This window comes from Cyanistes caeruleus, chromosome 9 (assembly GCF_971803275.1).
Source record: "Cyanistes caeruleus chromosome 9, bCyaCae1.hap1.1, whole genome shotgun sequence".
In the NCBI taxonomy this organism is placed as follows: Eukaryota; Metazoa; Chordata; class Aves; order Passeriformes; family Paridae; genus Cyanistes; species Cyanistes caeruleus.
Genome location: NC_141709.1, coordinates 1,259,196 through 1,277,471, shown reverse-complemented (window position 1 = coordinate 1,277,471; position 18,276 = coordinate 1,259,196). Strand labels below are relative to the sequence as shown.

Here is an 18,276-nt window from a genome sequence, read left to right as displayed (position 1 = left end):
TGAAACCCTGCAAACACAGCGACTCCCCAGACAGCAGGACACCACCCTGGCTTGATGAAAAACCGTGAAAAATCTCCCTCGAGGAGCCCGAGGCTCCTGCGCTCCTCAGTCAGATAAGGGATGGGGCAGCTCCCTGCCTGGATGGTGGTGGAGTTTGGATGCAGGTTTGCACAAGCCCCTGGCCATCCCGGGCTGGATGTGTTACACGAACAGCCCCGAGGAGACACAGCTTCAAGTCTCAGCCTGAGCACCAGAGAAAGCTCAGTGCAGCTGTGCCTCGGCACAGAGCTCGCTAAACTTTGGCACAGATGTGCGAGAACATGGATGAATGCCTCCGGGAGGTTTGGACTCGCCCAGCTGGCTCTGCCAGCAGATAAAGGAGCTTGCACTGAGTTTGAATATTAAACCCTTAAAATGCCCCCAGCAGCTTTACCCCAGCTCAGCGGTGTAATTCAGCTGCTGGCTCCATCTGGGGGTCCACAGCAGGAGCTGGAGAAGAGCCAGGTGAGCAGCAGCACAGCCCAAGGCTTCAGTGGCACCTCCGTGCTCCAAACACGGCCCGGCACCACCAACACCCGCTCTCCTGACTGCTCAAGGCAGACTCTTCGAGCCTGAGGCCAGCACAGAGGAGTGGTGGGTCCCTGTAGCACAGGCTGGAGAAGAGCACATCTTCATGCTCTCAGAAATGGAGAAATGGAGGTTGAGGAGGGACCTCATCACTCTCTACAACAGCCTGAAAGGAGGCTGGAGGCAGGTGGGGATGGTCTCTCTCCCAGGTAAGCAGCAACAGGGTGAGAGGAAATGGCTTCAAGCTGCACCAGAGGAGGTTCAGATAGGATATGAGGGAGAATTTGTCAGTGAAAGGCCAGTCAGGCACTGGATCAGGCTGCCCAGAAAGGGATGGAACCACCATCCCTGGAATGCTCCAAAAACATCTGCATATGGCATTTGGGCACATGGTTAAGGGGTGAACACAGCAGTGCCAGGTTAAAGGTTGGACTCGATGATCTCAATGTTCCAATCTTAAGGGTTCAAGTGCTGAGACAAACCAGGGATGAGGCTGTTCCTCCCTGCTGGAAGGAGAGGACCTGAGTGAACCCACAGCCCGACCCACACTGGCTCACCACCTTTCCAAAAGCCCTTCCCTGGCTCCCACGGGCAAGTGAGAGCTCTTATCCAAAGTGCCTAAAAATCCACACCAGGCTGCTTCCAGCTCCCTTGGCTGGAGCCGAGTGGTGGGGTTCTTGTGGTGCTGAGACAGAGCACCCCTGATTCATTTCTAAGCCAGAAAACAGAATGAAAACAACAGCACTCAGACACTGGGCACATACTTTTTATTCTGGGGATAAAAATTGCTTATACATTTGGCAGCAACTATTTTCATAAAAGACTTTTATAAAAAATGTAAAAATAAGCAAATATTTTCCATTATTAATATAGGAAAATGCTGCTGTGTGAATGGTTACTCTACAAACTTACGAGATAAAATACCACCTTAAGGAGATATTATCTTTACAAGTAGTTAAAAAAAAAAAAAAAAAAAAAAAAAAGAGAAGAAAGGCAGAGGGCCATCGTATTAACAAGGCCAGGCACAGAACCGGCTTCATTCCACAGAAAGCACTCATCTTGTCAAAGGTAGCCACATATATAAAAAGGCACTTGGTTATTTGGAGCTAGGGAGCAAAAGCCCTTTGTTTCTTTAGCATTGATGTAGCAACACTTCATTATTTGCAGTGAAACGTGTACCTGGACAGACCCCCCTGGAGGTCTGAGTCAGCTGCAGCTGAGCTTCAGGGGCGTGAGAAGCGATAATTTCACACAGAATTAAAAACTTCAGCCCGAAACGACGGCCCCAGCTCCTCCTGAGGCCCTGCCTTCATGTACCATTGAGTGGAATTGGGGGGGAGGGGAAAAAAAAAAAAAACCAAGGAAAAAAAAAAAAGAAAAGCAACTTTGAGTCTTGATTAGAATGGAAAGAAACAGCAGAGACAATACTGTACACGGTAGGGTGTTGGATGGCCGGCCCGGAGGGGAGCGGCCTTCAGTCCTTTGGCAGCAGCCGGCAGCCCCGAGCTCTTTGGAAGACGTGTCTGCAGCATTCCAAACCATCCCCACCAATGTTCACTTGGGCTGCTGGCCGGTCTGGAGCCCTTCAGAGAAGCGCTGCTCTCGTGGAAAGAGCGGCTGTTTGCCTCAGGCCAGCGCCAGCTGGCTTCCACAGCCCCAAAACTAGCGGGGCGGCCGCGCAGTCCCACGGAGCAGGTGGGGCGGCTCGGCTGGGGAACGTGCACCGGGGCTGAAGCTGAGAGCAGAGGACAGCCCCAGACCTGTGCACCAAACTGCGGCAGGCAGTGGTTTCTGAGCTGTCCTGGCGTGCTGCCACGGCCCAGCTCCTGGCTGCCGGGAGGGGAGGACGAGGCGGCCCTGCCCCGGGGCTGCGGCACAAGGGACGCTTTTCAAAGGGCTGGCTGTCGTTCCTGACGCAGAAGGACGCACACCACAAACACGTAACCGCGTGTTTGACACTTGCTGATGACACCATAAAGAGGCAGCATATGGTATCTGGAGGACAGGACACACAGCCACCCTTGGATGGAGGGGAGGGGATTACTGTGCAAGAACGCTGGGAGCTTGCGTTAGCAGTTTTGGAAAGACTGGTGCTCGTCCCGAAAGGCCTGGATCGGTTGCAGTGCATCTCTTGTGGCACAGGAGCCCACCAGGGCGGGCATGGACACCCCTGGCAGGACGGGGGCACGGGGAGGGTAGTGTGTCACACTGGTCACGGCTGTCTCGGGGAACAGATGGGCCCACGGGCGGGAAGACCAGGTCAGACCAGCGTTTTCAGGAGGGAAAATAACAAAACAAACAACCTAAAAAGACTATTATGTATATATAATCTGGTAATACCCGGGGAGCAGGCAGTGAGAACGCTAAGGGGGTGTTAGTGGGTCTCTACAAGATGAAGACTCCTGAAGAGGAGAGGCTGAAGCTGTGTGACAGGAGGTGTCACTTGACCTGCAGGTGTTTTGGGAGGTCCGGCTCGCTTGCTGAGCAAGAGCGGACCAGGGAAGGAAGGAGCGGGGCTGGGAATGTGGGTGCAGCTCTGAGCTGTGTCAAGACAAGGCAACTTGAACTCGAGGAGAACTAGTAGAAGGTGCTTCAGAGAGAGGTTACGTGGGTAACAGGAGGAGTAACAAAATAAGGATACAAAAGCTGGTTTTGGCTAAATTTCTGGAGAAACGACCACAAGATGTATGAAGCTGAAGAGCTGTCTCCCCAAAGCAACGGTGGAACGTGTTTAAAAGCAGACTGGAGACTCCAGTGCAGACAGCAGTCACGTCCAAGGTGCGTGGGAGTCGGTTAGAAGTGACCCAGCTGGTCTTCTCCATCACCAGCTTCTACAGTTCTCCTTTTAGCATAAAAGCACACAAAGTCTACAGCGACCACAGTCCCTCCAACGAAAGAACATCCTGGGCTCATTAAGACTCTTGGATACTAAAATGGTTCTTCATTTCCATCCTGGAAGACCTTCATGAGTTCTGGAGTCCGCTCTGGGCGGGCTGCAGCGTGGGCAGCCTTCAGGCGTACACCTGCATGTTGTTCCGCTGCTGCTCCGGCATGTGGGCGGCCGCCGGCCCGCGCTGGCTGCTGCTGGGACTGGTTGCCACGTCAGACCAGTCGGAGGCAGAGTGGGGGGAAGAGCTTGACCACTGGTCCGGAGATTCGGGCGACGGAGTCAGGTACGGGTGCTCCCCTTGTAAGTGCCGGTTGTGGCTAGGAGTCCGTTCTGTGGCCGAGGAGTAGCAGCTGTGCTGGGAGGGAGGCGTGGGGTACTTGCCCATCGAGCTCTGGAACTGGTGGTAGGCCGGGAGGACCGTCTGAGCCACCTGCCCGTCCTGCTGAGGGATGGCAGCCATGGAGAACGAGGCGCTGGGCAGCTGGGCCAGATCTGGGATCTGGTACATGGAGCTAAGGGGGCCGGCCATGTTCTGAGCGCAGTTTGACTGGGCCTGCTGCGGCAGCGCTTGCTGGTTTATGCCGCCCTTGGGAACCAGCTGGAAAGTCATGATGGGGGGCAAAGACTCCCGGGACACCCCCAGGTGCTTGGCCTCTGCTTGCACCAAGCCGCTCTGCTGCGAGACGCCGGGGTGGGAATGCATCACCTGGGGCACCATGCCGAACATCTCGTTGTACTGCGACTCGTTCACCTCCATGCGGTTCATCCACTCGCTGGAGACGCTGCCCGGCCGCAGCCTGCCGAGCCCGCTGCTGGGAGGGGTGGTTCTGTGCTGCGACAGCAGCTGGCTGACGGACGGCAGCACCGTGCCCGAGCCACGTCCCAGGGGCTGCATCTCGTGCAGGTTGGAGAAGGACATGGTGTGCGCGGCCTGCACCGCCGGAGCGGCCAGCAGCGAGCTGGGCGACGAGTGCAGCACCCCCGGCGACGGCATCACGGGGGAAGAGGTGGGTTCAGAGGCAAAAGCGTGGGGAGACTCCAGGGAATCCACCGGTGACAGGGTCACTGAGCTCTCTGAAAACTGCCCCTTGCCCTCGCTGAGGGACTTCTTCCTTCTCCTCTTTGCATCTTTGGTGAGGCCGGCGGGCATGCCTTTGGCGTTCGGTTTCCGCGACTTCTTGCTCAGCGAAGCGTGTTTCAGGTTGAGGAAGGACCTGTTGGGGCCACAGATGACCGGGGAGAGGGCAGAGTTCAGCATGGCCCCGGGGTGGCCGGCAGGGCTGTGGGCCACGTTGTACTCGTTGAGGAGCTGCACGATGTCGTGGTGCATGCGGTCCTGGGCCACGTCCCGCGGCAGCCGGTCCATGTGGTCCGTGATGTCTCGGTTGGCAAAATGGTCCAGCAAGATTTTTGCGGCTTCGAAACTGCCTTCCCGAGCAGCGAGGAAGAGCGGAGTCTCCTCCTGGAAACACAGACAGTAAATATTTTAGCAGCTTGGGTGTTGTGGGGGCTGACTGACAGCTCACAGTAATCCCTTACGGTGTGGCAAGCACTGTGAAAGGCAGTGTCAACATCAACAGTCTCCAAGAGCCACCCACCCTGAGAGATGCCCACTGAAAAAGGCATATTGCAGGTAATTTCGTACACAGTGGTGGAGCACAGGCGGAACTTTCCCACCAGGAAGGGCACTGCTGTGCCCTGGATCCTTGGAGGAATCACAAAAACACCCGGTGCCTTCCTCCCATTGCCCGCCATGAGGGAAAGGTGCAAAAGGCTAAAACAGCCTGGTAAGGAACTAGAGCTTGTTGGTGGCTCTAAAAACTGCTGAGCCATACACAATAATCCAAAGAAGACACTTCAGGCAGAGAAGAGAAATCAAGGACTAAGACACAGCAAAAACTAGCAGCGAAGCTACAGAACATCTGCACAGTGCAGTCTGTCAAACAGAGGGGCTCGTCCCCCATCTCCACCCTGTGCTGAGATCCCTGGAAACCTCACAGGACACGACTGCCGCTGTGCCAACAGACACTTCTCTGTTTCCTCTGATTCCTAACTGGAATCCAGCTGTTTGACACCAGCAGCTTCACCTGCTGCCCCTCACACACCACCGGCTGTGTCTTGCATTCCTTCCCTCCAAGGAAAGCAGCTCAGCGTCGATGCCCAGCACTTGGCCAAACAAGGAAGACAACTGCCCTCCCAGACCAGAAACCCTGCCAGACACCCAGCACTTGGGGAGAGCCCCAGTCTGGCTTTGGGAGACCTGCACTGAGCAGCCAGTTTAGAAAATCTGAACTTGGTTCACTACCAACAGTGAAGAGATGCTTTGAGTTGGGAAGCACAGGCTTGCTGAGCACGGCCACACTGTACCTTGTTATCCTGCATGTCTCTGTTGGCTCCATTTTTCAGCAGTACTAGTGTTGCTTCCACATTGTTGACAGCAGCAGCCCAGTGAAGAGCAGATTTACCTGCAGGGAAACACAACAATGTCAGTGACAAAGCAAGGAGCTCTTCTGCTGTTTTGCTTCCCCTCCAGGATTGTTTAACCAAGCCACTGTGCAGCAGCCTGCAGTTTATTCCCACTGGAGGACTTTGCAGGACAGCCCAGTGCGTGGTTTAGCTAGAGAATTCAGGAAGAGCCCCCACTCTGGGAGAGCAGAGCCCACCCCTCCCTGCTCACACCGTGGCAAACATTTGGCCAGCCTGGCAGCCGGTGTTCACGTTACCGTGGTCATCCACGGCGTTGACATCAGCCTGGCAGTTAATGAGCTCGGCCACCATCCCCTCCACAGCCAGACGTGCAGCCAGAATTAACGGGGTCGTCCCGTCGTTCATCCGAGCATCCAAGTCTGTCACTCTGTTACGGATCAGGATCTGGACAAGAGGGAAGAGGGAATTTTTTTTCAATGCCACTACAGACCAAAACTGAGGATCTGGCAGAATCTCAGGAGAAGTTTTTACAAGGACAAAGCAGCCTGAGCGCTGGAAATGCAAGGAGCCAGAAAACAGGTGACAGCGGCCAAACAGACCAAATAAATACACGCCAGATGATTTATGCACGCCGAGCTCTTCGAGCTACGAATACCTGAGGAAACTGGATGTAAAACAGCCCAGAGCTCTCCAGTTCCATACCTGGAAGACACCCTGGGCATCAGCAGCCACGGCTGCGTGCAGAGGGGTGCGGCCCATGTTGTCGCGAGCGTTGGCGTCGGCCCCAGCGTCCAGGAGCCGCTTGGCGGCGTCGGCTCTGGAGTAGCGCGCTGCCAGGTGCAGAGCCATCTCCCCGGTGCGGTCTGTCTGCGCCTGCAGGTTGGCCCCCTGGTAGATCAGGTCTGTGATGATGTTTGCTGAGGAGTCCTCCCCGTCCTCGTCGTCCTCGCTGATGTCGGAGCCGCCCGCGCGCAGCGATGCCAGCATCAGCGGAGTGCAGCCGTCTGCAGAGGGGGAGATGGGGAGATGGTAACCTGGCAAAGGCATGGAAACCTTCCTACAATCCTTCTCCCCTGAGCTCCAATCCCTCCAGCTGCTATAACCCAGACCTCCTCTTAAATCCTCTTAAATCTTTAATCTTAAACAGTTAGCAAAGTTGTCTTCCTTCCAAGCATGAGCACCCACTGCAAACCCCACAGAAATTAAGACTAAAATCATCATAAAACAAAAAAACCCTTTACTGCTAAAGTGCAAAACTCCCACAAAAAGTAAAGGTTAACTGAGAGAAGCAAGGGCTATAAAAATAAAAGTCATCTGACGACCAAGTGTAACTGTACAGATGTTCTAACCACATCCCTGGGGAAAACAAACAGTTGAAGGAAAAGTTATTGAACAACTTGCCACTGATTATTGGTGACATTTGACTTCAGATATTCACCTGAACTGAAATGCAGACAAAAGCCTTCATACCTGCAGCAAGGTTATCATGAGGATCCTGAAGCTGTGAGAGTCAAGCAGCCAAAGCTGACAAATGCCCCAGGATGAGTACTCTGACACAGTCTGAGTACTTTGGGAGATACTGATCTTACTCTGCTCAAGCCTCCAGTGATGGGATGTCCACAAAGGCTAAAGTCACACTCATCCAGCCAGGATCCCCGCATTGTGGAAGGAGAAAGGCCCCTCCAAACCTCTAATTTAACTCAGCTCCCTCTGATCAATACTTTCTGCTATACGGAGAGGACAGAGCAGGAAGACATCCTCATGCTGCTGATTTTTCATCCTAGTTAATATCCTCCTTGATGCAGGATAATAAAGATTTAAAACATAAAAATGCCAAGTGCTTCAGTTCCAGCAGCCTGGATATTTCCTAAAACCCCAAAACTGTGGCTGTAGATTCTAATACTGATTACTTCCTTGCTGATTTTACTCTGCACATCCTTCAGAGGCACCTGGAAAGCAGGAGGGACCGAGATGGCAGCAAAAGGGGACCTCACCCTGCTAATGGCTCCACTGGAGCCCACCAGCAGAAACACAAGGTAATTTTTTCAGCAGGTGCCTGATTTATCCCATGGGCAAGCAGGGGACAAACAACAGCTCCTCTGCTCTCAATCGCAGAGCGCTGCACAAAGCCACGTTCTGTGCACATGAATGAGGTGATATCTCCTACTGGAAGTGACACACACAGCTCTAATGCCCTGCTCCCATTTCCCAGCTTCTGATCCCTGAGTCTTCCTGGCTCTCTGCTTTAGGATAGTCCCAAAACTTTCTAGAAATCTACGGGCACTGGAGGAGCGGGCTCTGCCCAGGCTCCAGCAGCCTGCACGCTCCTCCTAGTGGCTCCCCACCACAGGACACACAGCCTTCCTTCCACCCTGCTCCTTTCCCAGGATTTGCTGGACCTCCATCCTTTCCCAGGATTTGCAGGACTTCCACCTCACTCCTTTCCCAGGATTTGCTGGACGGCAGCAAAGTGTTGATGTTTGGGCACGGGTTCAGCTCTGAGATCCAGTCCTGTCTACAGACCCTCTGTGCTGCTCTCCCAAAGCCTTTGTGCTTCTCCCTCCCACTGCTGGCTCTGCTCCCTTGTCCCAAATGAGCACTCCTCAGTATTCCAGTCAGCCTGTGGTCTCCTCAGCACTGCCACAACACAAAGAGCAGAGAGACTGAGCACAGAAAGCAGCTTTCCTTTCCTCCAGCACCACAGCTCTGGGAAAAACCACTTGCAGGATAGGTCTGGCTTGCTCAATTCACTGCAGTTGTCCTGGATGTTCGTGCCTTGCCTTCTCCACAGGGACAGCACAGCATTAAAACCCTGGAATAATTAACTGCCATCCTCCACAAAGTTTCTCAGGTATGTGCAGCTCTTCTCAGATCTTTGCAAGCTGGCCACACAAGGTTGGTTTTATGAGGCTAGCAAAAGCACATCCAGCTAGACAGTCACAATTAAGTGCTTGATGGACTACTGGAGGGAAAAAAAAAAAAAAGCTGTGGACACAATGTCTTTTTTCCTCCTTCCAGCTTGTTCTCTCAAAGAGCTGGAAAAGAACCCAAAAGCATCCAGCTGGAGGCAGACACCCAGCATGGAAAATTCCAGCCTAAAACCACTGAAGTTTTAGTAACTGAAAAAAAAGAGGGGCATATAATAGGGACAGTTCATCAATTTTAATTATAATAGGTGGTGTTAGCAGTTATGCCAATAATTGCATTACCCTGGTTACACACTCACAGTAACTCCAGTGAAAAGAATGTCCTCACTGCTCTGGGGGACGAGAACAGCGTGGGGAGACAAAGGTGGTGGCAGCATTTTGTAAAAACTCTTCTGTCTTTCAGTAGGACAGTAGATGTACAATGCAGAGTGAGACAGTAAAGTCAGGAGTTCACCAGACAGGTACAGACAGGCACAAGGTGCTGAAAGCTGGGCTATAAGGAACCCACAGCAAAAATCTCTGGGTGATGCTTCTGGAGGACAGCTCTTGGATCCCCCTAAATTTGAGAGATTGCAGAAGGTGCTGGGTTAAGAGAGGGAGCAAACCCTTGGCACACTGAGGTGTTTTTCTCCTCTCTCTGGAAGAGATCTCCACTGTTCAGCCTGCACCTGCAGCCAGGATCTAACTCAGCCAGCTGCAGGTGGCTCCAGCACAGACACCTGCACTCAGGTCAGCCAGCCTGAGCACCCTTTGTAATTAATCAGGGGCAGCAAGGCATTACTGGGGTGTGAACCACCCAGTTTTCAGACTTCTTGGGACACAAGGGAACTGCCCATTTTTTCCATCTGCCTGCAAAAATGAGGGTGGCCAGAGCAGAGAAACAGCCACATTAACTGTGAGGAATCCTACCCCTCCTTACTAACCCGTTATTCCAACATCTCTCAGACTTTTAAAATTATTTCTGACCCTGACAGCTGCTTGCTTCTGATGCCACAGAGAGAAATAACTTAGAGCAGCCTGCTGGAAGCTTCACAATTGTATCTGGATGGCAGGAAAACAACTCACAGGTCAGTATTATTTCATTGCTGTTGTTGGACAAAGCTTTGGGTGAACATGAAAATAAGCAGTCTGGAGTCTTAAGAACATTATTGCCTGCACTTGGAAAGCTTTTACCCTGCCACACAACTAGAGGTTTCAATGGGAGAAATAAAGAAAAGCTTAAATTTGGCAGAAACTGATGGTTTATGTTCTCACACTGGTTACACAAAAATCCCTCCTTCCCTTTGCATTAAGGAGAGCCAACGGGTCAATGAGCAGAAAAGACAATAGAAAGGAACTGAGAGAATGGGTCCAGCCATCCTTAAATTGCATGGAAATATTCCCACAAAAGGCAGTAAAAACAGGAATTGCAGCAATATCACCAGCACCACCTCTCTGCACATGAACAAGAGCCATGTTTGCAGCTCTTCCAGCCAGAATAAAGCTCTTGGTTGACTGTCTCCTCTCAGAGCCCAGAGATCAGCTATCACCAGATGACCCTCCCAGTCCCTCACCAGCTCATGCAGCTTTAGTACCACACATAAAAAGCAGAAGGGGGTTCCCAGTGCATCTGGTCACTTGGGACTGAGAGAGAGCAAACCTGCCTGCATGTTAAAGAAAAACCTTCAAAATCCACAGTTCTTTTATGAATTCAGTGACTTGATCATCCTAAGCTGGAGATATAAATCAGGGGATAAAATAAAAATTTGTGAACAATCTTGCTGCATTGCTGCTCTGCTCAGGACAGACACCTCACACACTGCTAATGAGGGTAGATTGTCTGCCAAAAAACCCTCTTGTTCAGGAAAAGGCCATCCTTGCTTCCTCAACTGGTAACAGACACACCTCAGGTATAAAATCTGCTAAGCTGGTCCTTAGAGAAGTCTGGCATAGATCTCTGCAGTGATCCAACTGGAGAAACTGAGGGTTATTTCCAGCACAATTATGCATTCAGAATTTCTGACAATATCACTTGGGCACACACTGTTATAAATGAGATTCTACAGCTGCTTGATAAGTGAATTTTTTTCCTCCTGGCTCCATAATATTCTATGTGCTACAGATCATGGTTTGAGCTTTCCAGCTTTTTCTTTCAGGGGTGCACACTGTGCATTCCCTGAGCAGCACAGAATTCCTGCTGGTGTTCCTGCATACTCCATTGACTTTGTGCCACCAGCAGCCCCAGCCATGGGAGCCAGGAGGGGCTGCTGGCTGGCAGGACACACAGACACCGAGTACTGACCTGGCCCTCTGACATTGACATCCAGAACATCCACTTCTTGGTCAGCCTGGGGGGGTGTGAGGGCCAGGGAGGTGCTGCCACAGACGTCTGCTGCCTCCAGGTGCTGCTGTGTCCACTGGCGCTGGTCAATCTGCTCGTCCCCTTCTGGCAGCAGGGCCTGGTCCTCAGCCTGAGCACACCAAAACAGCAGATGCTTCAAAATTCACAGCAAGTGGCCAAAGATCCTCAGAGTTCTCGGGGTGCTCTTAGTTTTGGTGGGGTTTCTCAGGGTTTGGGTGGGGATTTCTATCACATTTTGCTTTTTTGGGGGGGTTTGTTTTTTTGTAAGCTAATGGTGGTCTCCATTTATTTCTGCTTGGCATTCTCAGCTTTCATCCTCTCACTATCCATTGTCAGGCCTGAACTGCAAGACATGACATTAAACCTTCCTGTCCCTTTTGCTGCTGTAGGGAGGGGACCCTGGAACAGAAGGTGAGTTTACTTTCTCCACTGTGGTGGCAATGTTAACCTGAGGATTTGCTCCTCAGATACTATTAACAATTTATTACCAATCCCTAGGCCAAGGGAGGCTTTCAGCGAGGGAAGGTGATGCAGAGGGTTCTCACCAGCAGTTCCAGATGGTATTTAAGTCTTGGAGCTCCTTACCTTTGCTCTCTTTGGCTGAGGTCCACCATCACCTGCCCAGTGCTCAGTTGTCCCAGGGTCAGCCAGGTTACCCTCTGGTATCTGCACTGACAGATTTCTGACAAACAAGGAGAACATGTCACTTTGCAGCCTGAGCAGGTGCTGCTGCTGAAACTAACACTATCCTACAAAGGGGTGCTTGGAAGTTTGGTAGCTTGCAGAGGAACCAAGAAATTACAGATTTCAGGCAGCCAATAGTGGCATTAAATGCACTGAGTACTGAAAAGCTGTTTAATTCACTGGAAAGCCAAAACTGCATGAAACTTTAGAAACTTTCCACTACTTCTGAGTCACATTTTTGATGCATTGAGCTAGAAATACTAGGAGTTTGCTGTCATCTATCAACCTAAAAATGTCACACCTGTTCCAGGAGAAAATTAGGCAAACTGTGCCCAGCTGCTGATCTATACTGCTCAGTGTCAGGAAACCAAACAAAACCAGGAGATCAGATTCCTTGTTGGCATTTTATACATTACAGTTAATTAAAATTCTTCTCTCCAAACCAGATGATTTTAAATTTACAGGAATAGCCTAAAAATTTCTAGCTTAAAAGGAAGCTTTCTCTAAGGAGTTAAGTGCCTTTGGTGAAACATATTTCAGCCACGTTCTCAAAATCCTCAAGCCACTAATAAACAGAATGTCAGTGGCCTAAATGCAAACTCACTTGAGTCCAACAGCATCTTCCCCCACGGGCTCTCTGCGTTTGTGGTTGCTGGGATCCCTGCGCAGGATGAACCCCTCTGGCAGCCACAGAGAACCGTGCTTGCGCTTGCGCTTGGCCATCATCACACCCAGGAGAAGGATCAGCAGGATGATCAGAGCTGCCACAGCAAGCAGGTAAAGCAGCTGGGTCTTTGGTGGTAACAAGGGCTCACCTAAAAATTCCAGTGAAAACATGGTGTGATTAACAAAGTGGAGACAACACTCTTCAACCTACAGAGTCTCTTTTCTCAGCACAGTCCTCCCCACAGGCAGCATAACATCTCTGCACAGAGTTTAGGCTCCACTGAGACTGCTGTAAGAACATAACACTTCTTTTTGACTTCCCTTGGTTTGGTTTCTCAAAGTATTTTTTAGAGTATACAGCTGCTGAGCCAAAGATCCTGCTCCTTCCTGCAGCCATCCTCACTTGGCACAGGGAGAGCTGATCCACATGAAGATGGCCCAGCTAGGAAAAGCAATAATGCCAATCTAGAACAGGTTTGCAGCTGAGCCTCAGACTGAGGGAGATGGAGCAGAAATCAAAGAGATTATGTATTGCCAGAAGAGAAATCCTCTGGTAGACTGGACTGAGGAATGCCTCCCAGCCTCTCTCTAAATGGCACCTTTTCCACTGAATTCATGGCTTAAAGCACAGGAATGGTTTCAGTGCAGAGATCACCCTTGCAGTGCTGTAGCACGAGAGATTACTGATTTGACAAGTAGTGAAGTGACTGGGCTCCAAATTAAATGTCCTGCCTTACTAACCAGACATCCCCTCTCTGCCCTTTGCACAAACACACTCCTGTAACTGGGGACAAACAAGTTACCTCCCAGAAACCACACTGAACAGCGAGACACAAGAGGATGATCATGGATAACCTGAGCATTTTGCAAGCCCAAGTTTGATGACTGCCCCCCTCAACAGGCAATTTCCCTCTGCAATTACTCACTTTGGACAGACACAAAAGGATAGGGCAGCATGCCCTTGATGGCCTGAGCAGCCAAGAGAGCTGCAGCAGCTTCTGTGTTGTGAAAGCATTGCTCTGAGTCCTCTGCACACTGCCTGTTGTCAATCTCCAGGAACACCTTGGTGCTGCAGAGACACAGGAAGAGGGCATGGAAATGAATCAGTGACAGAAACTTATGCCAAAGCAGTAGGTTAAACTGCAGCAGCCTTTTATGTTCATCTTTCTACCTTTTACGTTCATCTTTCTACCTTTTACGTTCATCTTTCTACCTTTTATGTTCATCTTTCTACCTTTTATGTTCATCTTTCTACCTTTTATGTTCATCTTTCTACCTTTTACGTTCATCTTTCTACCTTTTATGACCATCTTTCTACCTTTTATGTTCATCTTTCTACCTTTTATGTCCATCTTTCTACCTTCTATGTCCATCTTTCTACCTTTTACATTCATCTTTCTACCTTTTACGTTCATCTTTCTACCTTCTATGTTCATCTTTCTACCTTTTACGTTCATCTTTCTACCTTTTACGTTCATCTTTCTACTTTTTATGTTCATCTTTCTACCTTTTATGACCATCTTTCTACCTTTTACGTTCATCTTTCTACCTTTTATGACCATCTTTCTACCTTTTATGTTCATCTTTCTACCTTTTACGTTCATCTTTCTACCTTTTATGTTCATCTTTCTACCTTCTATGTTCATCTTTCTACCTTCTATGTTCATCTTTCTACCTTTTACGTTCATCTTTCTACCTTTTACGTTCATCTTTCTACCTTCTATGTTCACCTTTCTACCTTTTACGTTCATCTTTCTACCTTCTATGTTCATCTTTCTACCTTTTATGACCATCTTTCTACCTTTTATGTCCATCTTTCTACCTTTTACGTTCATCTTTCTACCTTTTACGTTCATCTTTCTACCTTTTACGTTCATCTTTCTACCTTCTATGTCCATCTTTCTACCTTCTATGTCCATCTTTCTACCTTTTACGTTCATCTTTCTACCTTTTATGACCATCTTTCTACGTTTTATGACCATCTTTCTACCTTTTACGTTCATCTTTCTACCTTTTATGTTCATCTTTCTACTTTTTATGTTCATCTTTCTACCTTCTATGTTCATCTTTCTACCTTTTACATTCATCTTTCTACCTTTTACGTTCATCTTTCTACCTTTTACATTCATCTTTCTACCTTCTATGTTCATCTTTCTACCTTTTATGTTCATCTTTCTACCTTTTACGTTCATCTTTCTACCCCAACGCCGAACTGGGGGGTTGCAAGAGCATTACATTTTCCCATTTACAAAAGCAGCCTGCTGCCTTAGAAAGTCCAGAATGCTCCACAAGCATTCAGCAAGGCCAGAGGGAGACAGAGCAACCCACTCACCCAATGACCTCTTGCTCCAGCTCTCTGTGCTTGCGAACCACCACGAGCGAGCGGCGGCTCCGCGCCGCCGGTTTCTCCCCGTAGTAGGGGAACACCATGAGGTTCCCCTGGGAGTCCAGCTTGATCCTGAGGTTGGTGTGCAGGAGCGTTCCCAGAGTGCGCAGGAAGCTGCGGACATCCTCCAGCAGCTCGTCAGGGGGCATCAGGACCACGATGATGAGGGTGCCCTCTGCCAGCTTCTCGGCTTTGTCGCCGGCGCAGTCCAGGCCGTCCCAGCCGCACTCCTCGCTGTTGCAGCCCTGGTCGCAGCGCCCGTCCGCGTAGTGATCCGCGCAGTACTTGTCGTACCTGGGGCAGGGAGAGGCGAGAGAACTGCTGATCCTGTTTGCTAGGGTGTCTTAGCACCTCCTGCCTCAGCCAAGGGAGAATTGTCACTGCAAAGCTGCAGCGTTTGGCACAAGTAACTGAAGAGAAAGAAGTGCCGCTGCAGATAAGCTGGAAAACACGTTCAGAGGAAGCAAACACAGCTGGGATTAAAACACAGGTATGGCTGGTATGGAGCAGAATTCAGGATAGCAGGCAGTTCCATTCAAATCTAGTACAAGGCAAAATGCCTCCTCTATTTACATTTCCAGGGAAAGCAGGGCACATCCACCAAGCAGGTTAACACATTACCACTATTTGGGTTACCCACTTAGTGCACAGAGCACAAATTCCAAAAATAGACGAGAAATGCACAAAGCAGCAGAAACTCCAGGATGCCGAGGACAGCAAGAGAAACAATGGGAGAGAAGGGAGCAACAGGCAGCAGCTATGTTAGCCACACAGAGCAAATGTTCTCAGCATCGAGCCTTACTTGCAGGTCCTGCTATTTTGCTGACACTCGAAGTTGTCAAACAGGCACTCGGGCGTGTTGCAGAACTCGTCACACTGCCCATTGAACAGCATCCAGCAGCGCAGGGAGGAGGAGCAGTTGGCCCAAGGGTCCTCCATTGTCAGGGAGCAGTCTCCTCCATCCCACTGGCACGCATGGGTGTTGCAGTCCTCATCACAATAGCCATCCCTGGCTTTTTCTGCACACTGGGAATCCAGACATCCTCGGGGCTCCGGGCTGAAAGTCACGGGCTGCTCACAGTGGCTGCCCTGGGTGTGAACAGGGCACTGGCAGTAGTAGTAAGGAGGCTGAGAATGAGGGTGGCAGCTGCCCCCATTCTGGCAGGGGCCACTGGCACAGCCTGGGTTTGTCTGGCATTCCTCTCCCACAGACAGCTTGGGACAATAGCACCGTGGGCCAGAAGATGTTTGGATGCACTGCTCCCCCTTCTTGCATTTCACCTGTCCACAGGAACTGTGGCTGCTGAACTCACATTTGGCTCCAGAATAACCCTAGAGGGTGGGGAAAAAAAAAAGGCAAAACAATCAGTGGCACAAACCTATTCTTCAACACTCTGAGGCAAGGTGTCATGTGCAAATCCTTCCTCCCCTGTAACTCCTCACTGCAGGAGCCATGGCTTTCTGGACCTAAACTAGGGGTAAACTAGGAAATCACAAGGCTCTGTTACATTTTGAAAACAGCCTAGAAGAGCCACAAACAAGGGGAATCTTCGCAGCAAGCAGAAAACTCAGCACTGCAAAAACTAACCAAAAAACAAACGGTAATTTAATGGTAGTTTTAAGACAAAAAAGCCAGCTGTGATACTTGTTTGGGACAGCAACAGGCAGCATCACTCTCCTGGGACACCTGGAAGCCCTGGATCCCCCTGCTAAGCAGATGAGCTAAGGGATGTGGGTAAAGAGTGTCCCATCTTGGCCTGCAGAGGTGCTGTGGTGCTTACCGGGGGACACTGGCAGATGAAGCCATCGGGCATGTTGCTGGCCACAGCGCAGGTCCCCCCGTTCTGGCACGGCTTCCGGGGACACACGTCGATGACACTCTCGCAGTGACGGCCTGGGATGGAGCACGGGGAGAGGAGAGCAGAGAAACACGTGAGAGATCACCCCAGAGCGCTCCTGGCAGACTTTTTTGGAGGGAGCATCTCTTTGGATAAGGTGTGGTCTGCACCTAGCTGCACGAGCAGTGGAAGGCACAACCCCAGAGTGCACAAGGTGTGCCTGGAGACAGCTGAACTCCAGAGCACGCTCAACACAGCACAAAGATGGAATGTGCTGCTGCTGTCTCCAAGTCAGCCAGGCACAGGGCCTGGAAGTGATGCACCAGTTTGGGGCTTCCTAAGACTTCTGTACTTTTTGGGAGATGCTCAGTGAGTCCAAGGGCAAACCACACTGTAACATGAAAGAACAACCCTCAGGACCAGATATACCATAGGAGAACCAAGCAGAGTCTCCTCAGACAGAGATCTTACTGCATTGACCAGCTCACACAGTCAAACTGACACCAAACTTCTGAAACTTCTGAACTTCTTTGGGGATGATCTAAGCATGACTTGGACCCCCTAGGAAAGCATTAATAGGAGTCTCCAGACATGTGCAGCCAAGACTTTGCAGACAGGGCAGGATTGCCCACAGAGTCCTGGCATCCCACCAGTCACAGACCACAGCAAAGCCACCCCAGCCCCTCCCAGGCAGAGGGGTCAGTGTGGAATGTGCAGAAGACAGACAGCTGGAGGAGGAAGCATGTTCCCCCTCTGTGCCTGACATTCCCAGACAGACTTCATGTCTGAGACACAGCAGCTCTCCCTGCTCCTCCTGGGGTGCAGCACTCCCTGCAGCACAACATCCAGCAACCCTTCCATGAGGGTCAGAAGCCACAGGAGGAATAATTCATAAAAGCAACCTTAACAGACAGGCTTAAAATAAACCCATCTGATGGCCTGCACCAGTGTCCCACCAGCCCCACTTCCCTCCTACATCACTCTTTCAGGAACTTCTTCTGGCAGGCTAAGTAATACTAATTCAAAATTAATTAATTCAATTAATTAAGTAATTCAAAAGCTACTACATGAATGCTTCAAACGCACATCTTTGTGATTTCTTTGCATCTGAAACTCACAAATTGAGTGGAAAAAAATCACAGCATCTTTAAATTTTAAGAAAAAAGAGAAGTAAAAACTGCTGGTAAAGCATGCAGGAAAGGTTGCTGGTAAGCAGGGAAAGTGAAAGGCTTTAATGGAGGAAAACTGAATGCATAAGAAGTTAAACTGACATGGAAAATGGAAAGCTGAAAGCTAAGACACATCTGGAGACCATTAGAGCAAACTTAAGCCCAGTGGGAGGCAGAAAGCAGAATAGCAGCAACACTAACAAAGAGGAGACCTAGAGAGAGTGAGACGTAAGCCTGCACAGTGTGAAATTCTTGCAAAGTTGTGATTTGAAGCTGGGTTGTGGGAGGATCACCGAGCTAGGAATGTGCAGCCTGTCTATGCATAGAATCCTGACCACATCACCAGGGTAAGGAGGAAAGGCAGCGAGGAGGAGAAGAGGA

The 18,276-nt window shown here is 50.3% G+C and overlaps 1 protein-coding gene and 1 long non-coding RNA gene across 3 annotated transcripts in view; one reads left to right on the top strand and one right to left on the bottom strand.

Moving 5' to 3' along the window:
* Positions 1-1,317: 1,317 nt before the first annotated feature.
* NOTCH2 (notch receptor 2) overlaps positions 1,318-18,276 on the bottom strand; it is an 86,204-nt gene continuing 69,245 nt past the window's right edge. For both annotated transcript variants that reach the window (XM_086841883.1, XM_086841885.1), the window contains exons 23-33: positions 16,670-16,782; positions 15,691-16,220; positions 14,835-15,182; positions 13,429-13,571; positions 12,441-12,651; positions 11,738-11,834; positions 11,093-11,261; positions 6,587-6,888; positions 6,181-6,328; positions 5,825-5,922; positions 1,318-4,919 (exon numbers count right to left, since the gene is read on the bottom strand). In XM_086841883.1, coding sequence (XP_086698009.1) covers positions 3,579-4,919; positions 5,825-5,922; positions 6,181-6,328; positions 6,587-6,888; positions 11,093-11,261; positions 11,738-11,834; positions 12,441-12,651; positions 13,429-13,571; positions 14,835-15,182; positions 15,691-16,220; positions 16,670-16,782 — 3,500 coding nt within the window. In that variant the 3' untranslated portion in view covers positions 1,318-3,578. The remainder of the gene's footprint in view (positions 4,920-5,824; positions 5,923-6,180; positions 6,329-6,586; positions 6,889-11,092; positions 11,262-11,737; positions 11,835-12,440; positions 12,652-13,428; positions 13,572-14,834; positions 15,183-15,690; positions 16,221-16,669; positions 16,783-18,276) is intronic.
* On the top strand, positions 9,597-12,450 carry LOC147651425 (uncharacterized). The gene is made up of 3 exons (XR_015273774.1): positions 9,597-9,706; positions 9,786-9,878; positions 10,105-12,450. It is a non-coding gene; the product is annotated as an uncharacterized LOC147651425 (long non-coding RNA).